Genomic DNA, 19,238 nt, shown 5'->3' on the forward strand with positions numbered 1-19,238 from the left:
TTCATTCCTGTACAAAAGCAAACAGGGGCGACTCGCTTTAACTGTCCTGCTCTTCACCAAAAGCTCTTTTCCTCTCCCTCTCTCTGTTTCTCGCGCGCTCTCTCTCTTTCGCTCTCGTTCAAGCCCTTTTCCCCCTCCAGTACTTTTTCCTGCCCCTCTCTATTTATGAAAACGTCACTTCAAGTCCCTCCCTGTTTGAATCTCATTAGTTTTTTTCTTGTGTGTTTCTCCCTGTCAATAATCCCGAATCCAGACTCTCTCTATTTCCATCCCTCTCTATCTGTCAATCAGCGCCGCCTTTGAACTGAAAACCACTCCGACCAACTTCAACTCCCTCAATCCGAGCGCCTCAGCTCCGTCTCCGGCTTCTGTTTCTGCCAAGATTGCCCTCTTCTTTTTGAGTTTTGAACACTCACCCAGCCAAACGCCACTGCGAGTCCCTAAACTTAAAACTCGGGATTCGGGGATCACACCAAGATCAAGGGTTTAAAAACTTTTGGGTGTTTTGGCCCCCCGCAAAATTAGCGCTCCTCGGGAAAAATGCCGCAGCTGAACGGCGGTGGAGGGGACGATCTGGGTGCGAACGATGAAATGATTTCCTTCAAAGACGAAGGCGAACAGGAGGAAAAGATTTCGGAGAACTCTTCAGCAGAAAGGGATTTAGCAGATGTCAAGTCTTCTCTTGTAAACGAGTCGGAAACGAATCAAAACAGCTCTTCGGATTCCGAGGTAAGTGACAAATAACTGCGAATCCGCGACTTGTCCAGAAGTTTTACTAGCACATTTCTTGTTTAAACACGCTGCTAACTAGCTAACGATCTCCTCGCTGTGATTATTCAATGCATTCCCTGTGTTTCGTTGCATTTCAAGGCGGAAAGACGGCCTCCGCCTAGATCTGAAAGTTTCAGAGACAAAACAAGAGAAAGTTTAGAGGAGGGTGAGTGCTTGTTTTCTCTAAATCATCTTTTTGCACAGGACAACAACACTGTGCATCGGTTCCGTTTGCCTCTGCACATACGTACAAAGTTTTTGGGAATGTAACTTAAACTAAAACTTTTCCTCTTTTCTCCCCCCGCCATGTTAGCTGCGAAAAGGCAAGATGGAGGGCTGTTCAAGAGCCCACCGTACCCGGGCTATCCATTTATAATGATTCCCGACCTCACGAGCCCGTACCTCCCGAACGGATCGCTCTCTCCCACCGCGCGCACAGTAAGTGTTTTTAACGTGTTTCTGCAGCCACATGCACGTAGCTAAAGCACCACGTCCATGTATAGGAATTGCTTTGGTAGGCTAGTAAACTTCTGCCACAATTCACTCTGAGTCTGTACTGTACAGTGGCATGCCGCTCGCGCGGATACACTATCGCCCTGAACGAGCGCTGCCCGCGAGGCGCGAGCGCGTGGACAGACCCGCGCGAGCGGCAAGTACAGTGGAACGCATAATGTGCTTTCATGACGTGCACAAACACACAGCCACAGCTACTTTTAACTCCGTTGTTATTATTTATTTTAATTTTCCTCGACTATGTGTGCCTACTTGCCAGGTTATCTTTGCTTTATATTCTACGATTTCACAGTAGGCTATTATTAGTTTTAACGGGCTGTGTAACCCACTTGAATAACTAGTGGATAAGCTCGGTTGCTTTAACGGGACATTTAATGTAGCTACAGTCGCGTATGTTCCGGAATTTCTAAAACTGAAATGTACGAGAATGTTTGAACGATTTTATTATTATTAATACTAATAATATCATCTTCCCTGTTTTTGTTATTATCATAATCGTTGTTGTTAAAAATAAGGCGTTTCTGATATTTAACATTTAACCCTACAAAAATGTAAAGATTAATTTTAATTGAAGTTTAATATTTTTTTATATAAAAACAAAGTGATGCCATAATTATGATCTGCGTTTTTTTCTGCCTGTTTGAATTGAAAATCTTGTAAAAATGATTAAGTATTGTCAGTTTAAATTATAGAAACAAAGATGCTGTTGTGACATGATGACGAAAACGTGTTGTACAATGTGCCACAAAAAAAAAACATTATTCATTTATCTGTGCTAATTTATGAGCGATTTATCCTAGTTCAACAGAATGTCGATTTGTGTTATTTAAAGAATTCAATGCAAATAAATGTTAATGCCAAATAGCATTGTGGGAAATGTTTATGGTAATTAGTGGAAGTCAGTCAATATATTTGTGATCATCAGAATGAAAGCACAATATTGCTCATACAACCCTTGACATGAAGTGTAGTACAATATTAGACAGTAGTGTCAGAAATATTTAAAAATGAATAAACATTTGCTTTAAATGCAAATTAAATATAATATATTTTACATTTGCATTAACATTGTGTCATGGCATGATTGACTTTTTGTTTAGAACATGCAATAGGTTGAATAACATGTAATGTGGATTGTACAGTATTTCAGTGTAAATATTGTTTATAGCAGCTTTGCATAGTAGTCTGGCACCAGGAATATTTTTTGCTGATTTAGTATGTAAACATTTTTTTATTCACAATGGATTTTTTTTTTTTGTAATTGTTGTAGAAATAACATAAGGAAAATTGTGCAGTAGGACCTTGCTGTCATTCCTGATTTTCATTATCAGTTATAGGTTTAATCTGAAACGTGAAGGTGCGTTTTATGACAATGACATGTGGTGTAACCTGAAATTAAGTAAATGACTACATTCAAAATGTACTGCTCTGAAATTTTGGATTCAGCTCTTTTAAAAAAAAAGGCATTCTCCTGTTTCTAGCATCAGTGTGACATTTTTTTTGTAGAAACATCTCTGACTGTTATCGCGTGCTTCTCGAAACATGCCTTTTTGCTGCATCTGTTTTTCACCTGCTGATAATTTCTTAACTGATGTAAATGCACATTATAGAAATGTTCACATATAAACTAAAGCACAGAAAATGATCAAAACATCAGTATGGCCACCGCAAATGTGCATAAATTAGAAGGAATATGAAGAAAGTATTTGACATATAGCGTGTCTTCTGCATGTTAGGTCAGAATCTCATAGATGCTTTTACCAGAGCTCATAGTCTGATAGTTCCTCTTCCTGCAGAGATGGAGCCCTGTCTAAATCGCTGGCTTATTCATTTTTGGCTACCAAGAATATATTTAGCAATCTCCCATGGAAGTAGGATCATTGTTTGATATCCTCCCCTATAGTATGTAGTATGCTGGATGTACACTGCAGGTCTGTTCTGGCCTTTTATCCAAAATATTATACCCACAGATATAATGCATTTCTTTATAGTTGTATGTTGTAATGTTTGATCTCGTACTGTAACCAGGCCTACAGTTCTCAGTCTTTGACATGTTGCTGTAGTCCTTCACCCCGCTTCTTTGCCATGCGGTCTGCTTCCTATGAGCTGCCTGGGCGTCCGACCCACGGCGCTTTGAAGTTGAAAGCCGTTGTATTCATAAACGCATTTCTTAAGTAGAGGATAAATAATTCACCTGAGCATCGATTAGCTGTCGCTCCGTTTAACGAATGCATGGGGCTTGTTGGGTTTTGCTGCCGATGATGTGCTTTTTAGGATTTGTTAGCTTTTTCCTTTTCTTTCTGTCTCTCTCTTTTTTATATATATAAATCTCACTAGTATTAAACAAGCAGTTGATAAAATCCAGTTTTATTGCATTTTAAATATTCAGATGTATTTACTGATCCAGTATTTTATTTTCAGGATAAATTTGCTACTGCCACATTATTTAAGCCTGATTCTGATCTAAATGGTTGATATTTGAGATGTGATTTTTTTTTTGTTAATGTTATTTTATTTACATAGACTTTGTGTCAGCTGAATTTCCCTGATGGTCCGCTCTTGCAATAGTGATGAAATGGTTTTCCCTTAAAGTGTGTTTGAGTGAAGAGAGAGAGCCAGTTTAATTCGCCTGACCTCTGAGAGCTGTAATAATGAGGAGTTTGTATTTCCAACCACCTCAATCGGAGAAGCTTTGTGATGATTTGGTGGCATTTAGCAATTTGATAATGCCTGTGCTTTCTTTCCACAAATAAAACTGCAGACAATAGCTACTCTTCCCCCTTTCAGTGAGAGCAGTTTGCGTGGCGGATACACGTCTGCGGACACGCTCTACGTGTGTGTTGTGGTTGGAAAGGTGCTGGGTTAACTGGGTGGCTGTAGGCTAAAATCACACCTCAACAGGTCTGTGGAGAGGGGAAAGCGAGGTAGAGCAGAGGTCTGGCCGGCTGAGTTCTGGCAGGGGGCTTTTTGCCCGTAAATCCACTGGGTTTATTTACTGCCTCTCTGACTTATGAATGTTAAGATATTTGACGCCACCCCTGGCCCCATAATTCCTTAGGCCTGCAGACTTTTGGCAGAGGTTTCAGGTTTCAACGTATAATTATGCGTAGTTTAAAAAAAGATCGAAATATAGAAAAAGACAAACTTGCGACACCCAAATGAACTCTCTGCTATTTGGAGCAAAGAAACAGATGCATGGAGGAGGCCTGGAATATTGTTTATAATTGTTTTTTTAATAGCGTATTTTAATATGAAATTTTATGTATCATTTAATATAAAATTTAATAAATTGATTTTGTGTTTTAAATCAATTAACCCCCTTTTTTTTACTCAAGATGCATTCATCCCTAGTGTAGCCATGCATGTATATATTCTTAATAAAACATGGCTGAATCTTTTAAGGCTAATACGTCAGTAACAATGGTTTATCGTATGGATTATGTGTGCTGAATAGCCTGTCGTGTGAGGTGCAGGAGATAGTTTAATGCGGATTTACAGGGATAGACTCATACCTTATCAAATTGGCTTTACATGTTAATGGCCCCTAATTGCTATCCGCAGGGGGCTCACCGAGCTACGCGCTCGCGTTTTGTACCGCTCTCCACAAAATACACTCCCAGTTTATTTAGAAGGTTGCCATCCTTTTGTTTTGCAAATCACTTTTGTTTACAAAGAATAGCGGAAGTAAGATTCTCTTTCTCTCCCTCCACCACTCTTTCCTTCTCCTTTTTTCCCTCCTCCTCCCATCCTCACACACACACACACACACACACACACACACACACACACACACACACACACACACACACACACACACACACACACACACACACACACACACACACACACACACACACACACACACACAACCCCAAACGGTTTCTGTTTGCAAGAGCTTGATAAACACCCATAAAAAAAGTGCAATCTGTTTTGGATTTGTGCGAGTTAAGTTGGGGAGCAAAGTTTGGCACCATTAAACTGAAAGCGGGGTCTGTGAGACATTAGCGGCGCACAGCACATTCTCAGGGCTTAATTAGTCCAAACTGTAATTGTTCATGGTCTGCCAATAGGAGTAATGCTCAGGAAGAGTGGAGTTGCACTAAATCGGCCCATGGTTTTTAAAACAATAAATCACTCGCATATTTGTGTCGTGATTCAGATAGAGTCCCGACCTCTCCCATCTCGACATGTGGTAAATTGTAAAGTCAATGAATCGCAGATGTGGGGGGGGGGGTCGGAGGGGGTGGGCCGTGAAAGAGTACAGTACGTTTTTGTTAGTGCTTGGTAAATGAATGGAAAAAGGTTTGCTGTAAATATTTACTGAGATGTTTTTTTTCTTCTTCTCCTTGCTGTGCTCAATTGTCTTGTGTTGATGATTTTGGCAGGCTGCTCTCTATGATCGTGTGTGAAAATAACCTTTTTTTTGTTTCTCTCTTTCTCCCTGTGTCACTCTGGTGTTTTTTAAGGCAGGATTGTGTATACACACAGTGTTCTGCACTGGTTCAGTAGTTAATGAACGTTTCTTGTTCGGATGTGGACTGTTAAGAATTTCATATACGTATCGCAAATAAATAGAAATAGTCAATTTTTTTTGCAAATTTGATCAGATGCCACAGTTGGGAATTATATTTTTGTCTTTTTCTTGATTTATTTCCGTCACATTTGTTTTTAAAGCTGCAAACGCAATCCTGTCCTGTAATGCTGTTGTAAATTCTGTCTCATGGAGCTGCATTGGCTTAGCAGCTGTGTGTTGATGACCCCACCCCTCACCTCTCTCCTCTTCACCATTTATTTCCATACACAAAGATCAACACAAAGATTGTACTGTACGTCTGGAATGCAACTTTTGTCATCTGTTAAATATAGTCCTGCTGCTGGCCTACACGCTGAGAGGCTCCTGAAACATGGAAATGAAATTACTCTTTCTGTGCACATGCACCCGTGTGCTGGCCTGTGCAGCTGTAGGATAGCTGCGTGTGAATTCTTATATGACAGGCAGATTTTACTGATGGGGGTGAGAACAGGCCAGTGTTGAGGCCTTTTGAGTCAAGGACTAAGTCCATTGATTTCAAGAAGTGCAAGTTTCCAAATGAGAATCTATGAAAGTACTTGTGCTGGTATTTGCATTCATATTTATAAAATTTGGCAGATGATGTCATTTTTAGTCATAATATACAAATGATGTAATTTTTAGACATAATACACAAATATATGGGTAAATTTTTAGTTGTTAAAAGAGCCCGAACATTTGTTTTGTTATGATTACAAACTAGTGTTTTGTTCAAAACTGAAATTTGCATAGATATATTTCATCTACTGTAAACATTATTAATTTCTTTTTAAGTATTCAGGAGTGAATTTGTTATAAAATTTTATAAATACAATCAGCTATTTCAGATATTTTAAAAGTCATTTATGTGTATATATAATGGCATATATATGTAAATATGTAAGGGAGATTAGGGTTAATTGTTAATTTTTGTTCCAAGGATTTTTGGAAATAATTTTTGGCATTGGCACATACCTTAAAATCTGGTGAAGCTACTGATCATTAGCCCTAAAAAGCTACTGACCATTTCAACTATTATTGCCCTGGTAGGAAAAATAATAATGCAAATCATTAAACACATTTTTATTTTTAAATAGTGGGGCATTTTGGCATTTTGTTTTATATTTATTATTAAGAACTTCTTTTGTAAAAAAACCTTGTTCTGAAGGAATGTTTCCCTTTGCTTGTTTTTGAGAAATGTACCTTGTGCAGTATGCTGGACTGGAGCGGGGGATTATGAAAAGTGGGAAAAAGCGGGGTCGATTTGCCCGCCATGGCATAGTGGGGGAGATGGAAGATGGAGAGGAGGGAGATGCACAAAGACAGTCTGAATAGGGCGCATAATTGCTGCTAATGTGGGGGCAATGAGACTGGCGACAGTTCCTGGTTAGATTTCCAAACAATAGAGCCCCTAGGCATTTATCTACTAAGAAAAAAAATGAAGGAAAGAAAAAACACAGCAGGGACTGAAAAACGACAAGAGGAGGTGACAAGTTTATAGTCATGTTTGATGGACAGGCCTTGTGTGTGGCATTTTTTCCCCCTTCCTTCTCCTTTCAACTTTTTTTTTTTTTTAATGAATCAAGCTATTATTAATGTTATTAATGCTTCCTGATTCCCGCCTCGTCATCAAAATGTCGGCTGGAAGTTCTCCAGCGCAGAGGCTTGGGTGACGCTGGTGGAATTTGGTTGCACTGGGCTTTTTGTTTGGATTGGAACATGCTCTGGTTGGGCCAAAGTGCACACACATGCTCTCTGGAGCTGCCATCTAACTTGTATGCTTAATGATAGGAGTGCACGAGTTTCCATTGAAAGAGCATGTGTGTGTCTTGTGCTCATCAGCACAAAGTCTTTTTTTACTGTACGTCATTCATTATCAGACTTTAAAACATTATGATTGACATTGTCAATATGTCATGTGAATCACTAGTACAGAAAACACAATGACATAAGAGTATGTGGTAAATATTCTCCTCTGATAAAAAGCCTGATAGAGTGACCATCACTGTCTTTACACAGGCAGTCTGTCGCTGACATACATTTTCAGTGAAACTTCTACACAGAAAAACAAATAAAAACCTATCGGCATCTATTTCTAAACACAAAAGTAGGACAAAGTTATCTTCATTAAGGCATGTTATTGAAGCTTTCAAAAAAAGATGAAGCCTGACCAGTCACTGTTTTGCTTCTGTATTTATTATTCTGTCCTGTGAAATGTTTCTCTTTGATAAGGAAGTGAGCTAATTTAATGTGGCACCGACAAGTTTGTCTTCTAGCTCTGATTGCAAATTGAGATTCTATAACGTTGCATTCCAGAAGGTGAAATCCTGTTTACTTCGATAATCTGCATTAATTCCTGTAGATATGTTGTGATCGTTTTGTATGTGTAAAGCACATAATTGAGAAAGTAATAGGTGATAAAACTCAGCCCATGTATTTTTAATCTTCTAATTAAACTTTTAATTGCCAAGGGATAAGCTCTGAGCAGGGCCCAGAGTGTGTGTGCGTGTGGATGCGCGTGTGCTTGTCTGTTCACTAATGAGTTTATTGCATGCTTGTTTCTAGCAAAGGTTCTGCATTCTGAACTGAACAAAAGGTGAAGGAGATTTTCTTCCAGGGTAGAAGGAAATTAATCCGCTAATCGGGGGGTTATATTAAGATTAGAGGTACAACAGGCCAATATTTGCATGCGTTAACAGATATAGGTGCTTTATGAACTTTATAAACCACGTTTTTGAGTTTTTTTTGGTACAGATTCCCGTATTTTAATCTTCTAATGCATGTCATTTTAGGTCTACTTAATAAGTATGAATTATCAGATGCCTTGAAAGAAAACAATATGCAATATTTTACTTTGACTTTTAAATTCGTGATCGTGTAGCCTAGAAATCGAGATGCTACCTAGCGGCAGCAAAATGTATTTTGCAGCCAGTGTAGTGTAGCAATGTTGGCTTTTGAGCTGGAAAAACCAAACTCTGGTCAGGCCAATCACATCGTGTATAGAGTTGGCGGGCTTAACATAATGACGGCAGAGTTGTGACGGTTCCGCGTGAATTCCCTGCTACTTGAAAACAAAGAAGATGACCGCTGCTGCTGGCGAACAGCGGTCTTTTGAATCGGCCTTGGCCGTGACTTTGGAGTACTTGGAGTTAAGCTTTTCTTTGAGAAAAGAACAAAGAACGGCACTTAAGTCATTTTTAAAAAAGGAAGATGTGTACGGAGTTTTGCCGACCGGATACGGCAAAAGTTTAAAATATCAACTAATTCTGGTGGTGGGAAAACGCATAGGACTCACTCAGCCACAACCGTTCGTTGCTCTGTTTTATTGTAGCGCTATCCTATTGCATGCAGAGGGAATTTGAAAGACAACCGTTTATCCCGCCCCTCGGATTGAGGCATGCCATGGTGAGTTCCCAGACCTAATATCTTGATGTGGGTCTGTGAACTGTGATTCTTACTGCACTGACGGCTTCTCGTGCTGGATGAGCAGAGCAGACTTTTACATTAGTTTATAATGGTTTTTATTTTTTTATAAAAACAGCAAAACGACAGTTGAGGTGAATGTGAGTGTAGCGGTGGAATATTTTATGCTTATTTCACCCTCACGCTCCGTCATGGCGATATCATGGCGAGACAGCTTTTCACTCTACGGAAAATCTTGCCACATTTGAGTGGTAACACTCGTGGTACGAGATCTCGTCACACCCCTAGTACACATAAAATGTTTTTAGCACAGACTGTAGGAAATATTGGTTTGTTTGTTTATATGTTTCACCCTTAAGGATTAGCCTGGATCAACTGTCGCTAGCTACATCTCATTAGAGGATGGTGTGAACACTCAGTACAGTCGATTCCAAAACGCAGGGAATTGACTTCCCTCGCTGAACGAATTGTCAATTGCATTGTGAGCGTGGGGTGTAATTGAATGGAGGTGTATCTTTGGGCAGCTGCCCCTAGGGCTCTGTGAGTCTGATCAGTGTTATCCAGAGGTGGAAGATGTGGTGTCTGATTGCAACCAATGTCCTTTCACAGTGTTAAGATCTGAACGCTGACATAGAGGAGGTGTAATTCAGCAGCATAGAGACGATGACTACTTGCCAGTCATAGTGAATAATGATCTCTCTCCACCAGCTATCTGGTGAACGGAAAGATTTAGCAATGAGTAGGAGTGATTTATAAGGAAAGAGAGTTTAATCCTGACCTGGAGCTGTTTTCTTTAGCCAGCAATCAGTTTAAGCGACGCTGGTATGGAATAAGCAAGCGACAGCAGCAGCATGACGTTTGTCTAGATGCCCTTTAGAACCGGCAGTTTTTCTTTATCTTCAGCTTTACGGCTCCTGTATCTTTATGGGCCGTCGTGCTTTGCATTTTTCAAATATCAATAAAGATAAGTTGCCTGCTTTGTCATAGCATGGGGCGTCGAGGTGAAAGATTTCAGGTCATGGAGGGGTAAAATTATCCAGCGTTTGAGAACCATGAAAGCTTAAATCTTAACAATGATCTGGTTTTTATACAGAAGCCTTAACTTCTCTCAGATTCATTCGTTGTGTTGAATGATGTATGTGATGTTCCTTAACTGTCTGTGCTGTCTTACAGTATGGAAGGTGAAGACGGGAGATGTTTGCTGGTAAGCAAGTGCAGGAATTCATATAGTGGGTCGTCTTAGTCCAGATCTTGAGGTCTGTGGGGAAGGAAGTCCCACAATGTTTACACAGCCCAATTGTCCTGTGGGCCATGGAGTGTCTAATGCACTACTGTTCAAACACTTGTGAGAGCACAGATGACCCCTGCAGCAGACTTCGACAAAAGTGCTGTGTGCGTCTAACAGAGTGTGTGTGTGTGTGTGTGTGTGTGTGTGTGTGTGTGTGTGTGTGTGTGTGTGTGTGTGTGTGTGTGTGAGTGAAATTCAGGGTCTGTAGTTGCAGGCCACATGTGATGGAGATGCTGTATGCAAGCTGTATCCTTGTGGTGTGGATGAGCGGTACTAAAAAACAGTGAAGCTTAATTCATGTTGGTAAGCAGGAAGACTGAAAGATAGAGATGGGAGGTTATTATGAGCGACAGAAGATCCCCTTGCTACAAACCCTGCCTCTGGGGAAGCCAGACATTGACATACGGGGGAGTCATCAAACTAATTGTTGTTTGAATTACCTGTTATGATCCAAAGACAAATCTCCTCCTCTCCTGCCACTGAAGCAGAAAATGTAGCCTGGATTGGCATGATGTTAGCAAGTGTGTAAACCGCGCTTCAACAAGATGGATAAATGCAATTATTGGCTAGGCCAGGAGAGGGAAAATCCATTTAAAGCCCGAAACGCTAACCAGGGGCCGTGGTTAATTCATTTGTCCAATTTGTGGGTGATGTACGAGTGTCGTGGCACATTAGGCAAGGAGAGTGTGTGCATGGGTTTGCATTTGTGTGTGTTCGTCTCAACCAGGGAGATTGTGGATGTTTCTTTGGCGCTGTCTCCTTGTGATTGACTCCCCGAAGCCCCTCCTTTTCCCCCATCAACCCCCCTCCTCTTCCTCCGCCTGTCATTTCAGTGGATAATACAAATGGGGCATGAGCTCTCAAATGACAAAAAGATGCACTGAGAGCAAAAGAGCAGGATTGCAGTTCAAATGAGCCGAGAAGAGGGCCACACTCCATAGGGCGGCTCACCGAATGTGGCTTAACGCACGCCTAAAGTCTTCAATCACAACTAGTCTACCAACTCAGAGTGTGAGGAAGTCAGGTTGAGGATGCAGTACCGGGTCAGAAGCTTAGTCATGCTGAAGTAGGGCCCTCTATAACCCAGTTTGACTCTGACATTCTCCCTGAACTCTCCTCGGTTTACAATTAAGTTACAATTACCATAAAGAGTCTGCTATTTACTCAAGGCACACAAAGCTGAGGCCACTGTCATGGGCGGTACGGCATCACCTCTGCATGCCCATTTCCATCCATCTCATTACCCTTCTGAAGGGCACACCAGTATTGACCAACCCTTCGAACAGATTTGTTGTCTTCTACTTAGGAATGCGAAGAGAACTTCCACTTTAGGATTGCGAACAGAAGTCCCTCCATCTGGGGACTTTCTCTTTTTGTTACTTTACTTGGTAAACAAGTGTTCTTCTCCCGAGGTATGTCAATCTGCCTGGCTTTCACACTATTGATTTAGAGCAGATACATATCCTCTATTCCAGTAATGAAAAGTCCCGTTGGTGAGAAACCACTAGACGGTTACGCAAGATTTGTGGTATGCAAACACGGTGGTCAGAGCCAGGGGAAAACATCGGTTTACAGAGCTTGGCCACAGATTGAACCAAAATCTTTATCAGCATGGTGAACACAGTGAAGATTTTGAAAGCAGAAAGGCGTTCAGGTGCCCTTTGCCAAAGAGTTTGCGCTCTGGTTGAGGCGTTGAGGACATGAGGAAGGTTTTAGATCTGGTCACCTGACTGTGTACTTCTCGGGCTGTGAGGTCAGGAAATCGGAGCCGGCGAGGAAGCAGCTGGCTCTGTGCCGTTCTCACAGCTGCTGTGCGCCCTTCCACACTCGACACACTCGCCTCTGGGATCGGACTCCAGGAGTGCAACCGCACACTTGAGGAGAACCACTCATGTTGCTTTTTGTGGTCAGATCTTACTGATGCTACTTAAGTCTGTGCAAATTTTATGTTGACAGTTATTTGGTTGCAGATTTCTACTGTCTTATTACAAAAGGGAGAACCAGAGATGCTTTGACGGATGTGACTGTGTTCCCTGAAGCTCCCTGTGACTATTTTAAAAAACTTCTCTTTTCAGTAGCATCTATGTTAGTAATTTCCTAATTCTTCTGATGAAAAATTGATTAATTATAACCAAGGAACCCCCCCCCCCTCCCCCCATCACTAGTTTGTCCCCTTTGCAACACTCTTGAGGTCCTTTTCCAGTTTGGTATCTCCCACATATTTTCATACAAGAATAATTGCAGGCAGTAGCCTATTGACCGATAGGATCAAGTCAGGAAAGGATAAAAAAAACAGCTTGGCAGTTTTCTTGGCGCTTCTTGGATCACTTTACAGCAGCAGGCATGCCTTGAGACGCAACTGCTCCGGTTTGTAGGGAATCTTTTCAGGGCCAAGCAGGGGACAATTATTTTTGAACAGCTATTCTATATGAACTAATTTGAGCTGGTCTTAAAGTAATTGGATTTAGTGACCGAGTTGTTGTCTTAAGCCATGACCCTGTGCCCTCTGCCTTATGGTAGCTAAGGAACAATAATTAAAACCGTAAGTCTGGGAGCACAAAGAAAAAATGTTCTGCCTTTGCCCTGTTGTGTTTTATGAAATGGAAAATGTTAGTGTTACGTTATAGTGTGGCCTATCCCCCAATGGTTAAATGTAGATTTACTGCTCTAGTGTTGGGCTGAGGAACTGGTCCCATCTGTGGCATGAAGTTTAGCCACCCAGCATGGGATACTACACCCTGGGGCCCAGCCAGAACATGCACCAATCAGACTTTATATTAACACCAAGCAACACGACAGGTGAGTAATCAGGCGCTGCTGCTAGCCAAGAATATGGTCTCCAAATATTTTTATTGACTTCATTGTCTCATATAGTCATGACTCCGACTGAGTTTGGAGTTTTGTATTCTGTCAAAAACAATTTTAATTGTTTGTTTATTGGCACCAAGGTGCGTCTCTTTCCCAAACGATGTTGCAAGAAGTAATTTATGTTGAGGGACTGATTGGGATATTGCATAGTTTAATGCTCGGGGTGCTGTGGTCTGGGACTCTGGAAGAGGCGACCGCTAATTGTTGACAGAAGCCATGGGCAGAGGAAAAGAAGAGGGAGAGACAGACAGAAAGAAAGAGCAAGTGAGGGAACGAGCGAGAGAAAGAATGAATGGGCTCTGGCAGCAAGGTTGTGGACTGAAGCTCTGGGTTTTCAGGAAAAAGTGGATTCTTGGGATGTTCCCCAAAGACATACGGCAGTGCCGAGCAAAGCTCATAAACCAAACATGCTCCTTTTTTAAGAGAAGAACTCTCGTCACTTCTCAGTTGTGCTTGTTATGTGGTTTACCAAACCAAGTTGTTTGGAAACGTCTTGTCCGGTAGAGGAATAATGTTTTTTTTTTCTTTTCTTTTTTCACAACGGATAATAAGAGTCTGCATTTGCGCGAACTGATATTATTAAGATTAGAATATTATTCATTTAAAACAGACCCAGCTTCCACTTCCCATCTTCACGCCTTCTTAATCTCTGTCACAGATGCTCGACAGGAGGGCACATCTGCTTTCGCTAGCTCCTCGTGAAAATCCTGCTTGGCGGTGTTGTTCAGTTTTGGTATAATTTAGCAAATAACATCAGTAATGATTCAATTGGGCATAAAGTCATTGGGTGATGGTCTGTTTGCCATCTGTCTGATGGGATTACTGTTTCTGTGTAATTAAAAGTGTGACCCTGTGGGGAGGGTGGTGGAAGGCACAAGACTGAGTGGTACACCCGCTAAATGGAGGAGGAGGGGCGGCAAGGACCTTAGTTAAGCACTAAAGATAGCATGCGCAACAGAGCGCTGCAGAAGTACCGAGCTCTTTACATGGATGTGCACGTGTGTCAAACCCCTGGCTCGTTTAACTTCAATTTAGTTGGGTAGAGCAGACACCCAAAGTCTGAGTGATCCCTGTGTGCAGGCAGTGTGTCAGAGGGAGGTGGGGATGGGGGCTCCTGCTTTTACTCTGATTTCACCTGGGGTTTTGTTTGGACTCTTGAGCCTCAGTTTCCCTTGGACTCTTTCCAGAGGCTACAAGCCTGGCTTTTTTCAAGGCACCCTCAGAACCAAAGTGAAAGGCCCTGGTCAGGCCTGGAATTGGATTTCAGATTTGATCTTGTTGTGTGTAGTAAACAGAACATTAAAGGCAAGAACATGGTACCTAATGAGTGGATGTGTGTCTGTGTGTGTTTGAGTGATGCATCCCTGTCACTGCCCAAATCAGCAACATCCTTGTTTCTCTTTTTATCTTATATCTTTATACATACACTTACATGCACTTTATTTTTATTTATTTGTTTGTTTTTATTATTAATAATAATCAATGTTATATTATTGTGATATTGTTTCTTATAATAATAATAATAGTAGAAATGTTACGGTAATTACATAAGTAATTAATTGTTTATATATTTTATTGTTTGATATATTTTTCTACATCAGAAAAATAAGTTTTGGTGAAGAAAAATGCTCACACAAACAAAAATAACTGGTTTAATTAGCATGGCTGGCTATGGCGCTGACTCGGGCATGACCGAGGTGGCATGGGGCCAAACGTACAGGGAAATTACAGGGTGCTCAGGCAAGAAATAGAGCCTGCATTGCCTACTTCTCATATTTTGCCATATCTCTAACATGGCTGCATATTTTGCCATGCAATAACCCTTGACCTGTTTTTGGACTTCTTTGTATCTCCAGCCCCCAACCACACACACTTCTCCACATTCTCTGTCTGCTTTTCTCATTCAGCCTCTTTATTTCTGCCTTTTGGACCTCTTCTTACTTTGTCCTCCCCTGCAATTCTGTCTTTCTCTTTCCTCCCAGTGTGCACTCTGATTACCTCTCCAAACTGGCAATAAGTTGATTGCTTTACAGAGATGATGTAAGCCCCTGCCCTAGGGTACATCAGGTTGGCTTTCGCCTGCTTTATCTTGTAAAGCCTAAATTAACAGCTGGTTTGGTTTGAGTTCTTCTGGATCTGACTAAAGGATTAGGCTTCGTTCTCATGTGAGTCAATCTGGTTTGATTTATTGCAGGTCTATCAAAAAAGATCAATGGAGGCCCTTTTGAAAGTAAATCCTTAATCGCTCTTTGCACTTACGTGTCATCATTGTGAGTTTTCTCTCCCTCTCTCTCCCTCGTTCTCATTCCCTGCCTGTCTTCCTCCGGCTCTCTTTTCTCCTTGCCTTTTTTCTGTCTCATCTCGGGAACATGCGATCGGTAGTGTCAGAGGTATTTTGTTGTTATACGGGATGGATTTTTTTGCTCTCATTAGCCGTCCATCACTGCAGCTCAAATTGAAGCCCAGCTTTGCCAGCGCAGGCCCCGATGTCGGCTCGCTGCATATTTTTATCACAGCGCAAATCTACCTGTACGTGGCCGCAAAACCTAGGGATGAATACGAGTATAATCGTTTTAAAAAATACCGAAATTTAACATTAAGGGGGCACATTTTTATTTTTTCTAACTGTCAATTTCAGCGGTACATTGTGATCTGATTGGTCAGCAGTTTGCATCAATGTGTCGCTGAACATGGTGCGCAACTAAATGGGGTGTTACGTCACTAAAGAGGAGCACCATTTGGGTGCAGATGGTATGTTTCAATGAACTTGAGTCAAAAAGGAGTCATTAAATTGCATTGATTCAATTGCATTGTTCACAACTCGACATAGCATTTAAGTGAGAGGCGATGCAGTTGCCAAAAATGCCCAGCATTATTCATTATTATTGCCCATAAATAATGGCAACAAGTTAAACGGCAGCCCTTGGATGACCTGGGAAGTGAAACGGGATTTGCTGGTCTTTAATATTCCTCCCCTCTCATTCCCACTTTCTTTCACTTGTTCCTTCTCTCCTCCATTCTTTAAACAACAGGCCTATTATCCACGTTCATTTTTTTTCCTCCCTCTCAAGGCCATGACTCTTAAAGAATCTGGTGCTGGAGCAGAGACACTGGTATGGCCTGCCTGACGGGCAGCCTCACACACACACACACACTACGACTGATAACTGTGGTCAGACAGTATATGTGTGTTTTAAAAAAAGGATCACGTATGCTGTTTTCAAACACAAGTGAAGGGGAATGAGAAGCGGTCAGGATTGCAAAGCAGTAGAAATTATTTTGTTGTGCAACTTAGTGAGTGATTGAGAATTCAAGGTCCAGAGAAAATGTGTCTCTTTCTTTTCTACATGAAGTGTTATCTGTGGTGCTGTACCAAATAGCACACTTGTGATTTCAAGGACTTGCAAAAGTCGCATTTAATGTCTGTATGGTATCTTGTTTGTGATTATAGGTTTCAGAAGGATTATTTTATTTAATCAGTTCATTTGTTTGTTTCAATGAACCAGTTACAAAAAAAAGATTCATTGATTTTACATGCGTAACATGTAAAAGTTTTTGTAGTGAAATTAATATTTAGTTAAATGGCTCATTTGAGATGTTTTCAAGTAAATTAAAGACATTTCAGACATAAAAAAACGATTCATTGATTTGTTCGAGTCATCACTTGAGTGTTCACAGAAGTCCCTTCATCATTTTAATCTTTTTTTATAGTAAAATGCAAATTTAGTTAAATACAAGTCATTAAAGATGTTTTCAAATAAATTAACTAAATTTTAAATATAGATTTAGTCCAATTTTCGTGTTTTTTTTTGCAAATCCGTTCAACCCAATCATTTGAAAGAACCCTTTCAAAAGAAAACCTTGTTTGCATATCAGACATCACTATTCCTCCAGCATTTTGTTTTCTGTATTTAGTACGTCCCCCGCTCATTTTATACAGACACAGATATTGTTTATTGTGGCGTGTGTGATTATGCGTGTGTGTGGTGCTGAGAAAAGCTCAGGCAGATCGATGTCAAGTTCAGGTGTGTCCTCCTCCCTGGCTGGCAGAGCGGGGCCGAGGGGCCGAGCAGGCAGGAGGGAGGGAGGGAATTGACAGGGTACGTGGGAAGGAAGGGCTCGCTGTCAGCCAGACAGACCTCTTAATCCTATAGCCCTGGGGAAAGGGTGTGTGTGCGTGCACGTGTAGACCTATATTTGTGCGTGTGTGCAAAATCTTCCAGCAGAGGATAGTTGATTTAAACGCACCTCAACTGAGCCTATTGTATCCATATGTGTGAGTCTTGTTTTTGTCTTTGTGTCAATTTTTGAAGGACAACATTGTATACAGCCAGTGTTTGCTGTAAGTCAGATGTCTTATTGTATATTTATGTGAGTATGATACAATGTGTTTGAGTGGAGTAGTGGATCGATGATGTATCATACACATTTTGCGCCCACAAGCCTTAGTGTTTCTCTTGGCACACCCTCATTGTTTTTAACACTTCACTGCAAAAGACCCAGAAAGGAGCGATTGCATCACCTCAGAGTTCGTTAAAGCAAAGCACACTATTTAGCCACATTCCATACAAGCCTGCTGCTCTCTTGCTTGCATTCCCACCCTCCCTCTCTCTCTCTCTCTCTCTCTCTCTCTCTCTCTCTCTCTCTTTTTGGCATAGACTTTTGCATATATCACAGGCTGCCAGGCTAAGAGCCTGGGACTTCCCCACGCCACACTCCAAGCCTTTGATCCCTTGCTTTGGAGGTAACATCAAAAGCAGAGGCATAGAAAGGCAGCTACTACTGTGAAGTTCAATGTTCAACTTGATGGCTTGGCTGAGGGCTTTTTTTCTGTACTGCTTCCCCCAGCTGACAAAAAACACACAGTTTGTAGCCAAGGTTTTTTTTTTCCAGAGCATGTTAACCTTTATACAACACATCTGTAAAAAAACAAAACCCACCCCCAAAACCATATAAATCTGCATGTCCGTGTCTTGCAGCCTTGCATGAAGGATGCATTGGAAACAGAGCCTGAGCATTGTTATCGCAGCGTTGCAATCAATTGCATCAAGTAAACGAGTAGAATGGAGAGAGAATATGAGGCAGAGAAGCCGGCTAGATGCAAGTTGAAGTGCCCACGTCATCAGCGACTCTCAGAGTCTGTTATAGAGTGAGACAAAATGTTGTGGGTTGCTTTATAGCACACTATTACTATGAAACAAATGCTCATCAGATTCATGTCGTAATTACATCATTGGTGTTCATTAAGGTCCTAAAGCTGCTGTCAGATTAGAATTTCACTTCTTTCACACGCATGCAAACACAGGGCACCCGAAACGCACGTGACACATTTTTTTTCTTCTGCACACTGGAATGTGGGAACGTATTGTTGTAGATACTGTAATTTCACATTTTTAATTTGTATTTATTGTTAATAATTAATATATTTCAACTATTATTATTTTCATAGTAATTAATATATTATGTTTATAACTTTTTTATATTTATATTTTATATTATATATTATATTAAAAACATTTATTAAAAATGGAAGCCCTGGAGCATGATATCATGTCCTATTGTCCATATTCATTACATTGCCCAAAGAAATGTTGGTCAAATTAGGTCCTGGTCCCCGACAAGGGATTTGCTGGTTTGTTGGTGTTGGCTACTTAAACCACCAAGACTTCCTTGGTCAGCCAGCTTTACCTTTTTTTTAAGTGCTTGACAATTCTGATCCACCAGAAATTAGAATAAACCAGCCTGTGTCATAACAGTCTTTACACCAGGTTTGCTGTTTATTTGCTAGATTTGAATTAATGCATATAAAGATGTGTTCTTTCATTA

At 40.9% G+C, this 19,238-nt stretch overlaps 1 protein-coding gene across 30 annotated transcripts in view; it reads left to right on the top strand.

Moving 5' to 3' along the window:
• Positions 1–213: 213 nt before the first annotated feature.
• The window catches only part of tcf7l2 (transcription factor 7 like 2), an 84,435-nt gene continuing 65,410 nt past the window's right edge, over positions 214–19,238 (top strand). For 11 of the 30 annotated variants that reach the window (XR_013194415.1, XR_013194416.1, XM_077200596.1 and 8 more), the window contains exons 1-3: positions 218–729; positions 871–937; positions 1,085–1,209. Coding sequence is in view for 28 of the 30 variants with exons in the window: in XM_077200596.1 (XP_077056711.1) it covers positions 541–729; positions 871–937; positions 1,085–1,209 (381 nt within the window). In the remaining 2 variants the exon portion in view is untranslated. Of the gene's footprint in view, positions 730–870; positions 938–1,084; positions 1,210–19,238 lie in introns of all 30 variants that reach the window. The other 19 variants (XM_077200607.1, XM_077200608.1, XM_077200609.1 and 16 more) reach the window with 3 other exon arrangements.

This window comes from Siphateles boraxobius, unplaced genomic scaffold, assembly GCF_051911475.1.
Source record: "Siphateles boraxobius isolate OS27281-9 unplaced genomic scaffold, OSU_SipBor_1 46, whole genome shotgun sequence".
Lineage (NCBI taxonomy): Eukaryota > Metazoa > Chordata > Actinopteri > Cypriniformes > Leuciscidae > Siphateles > Siphateles boraxobius.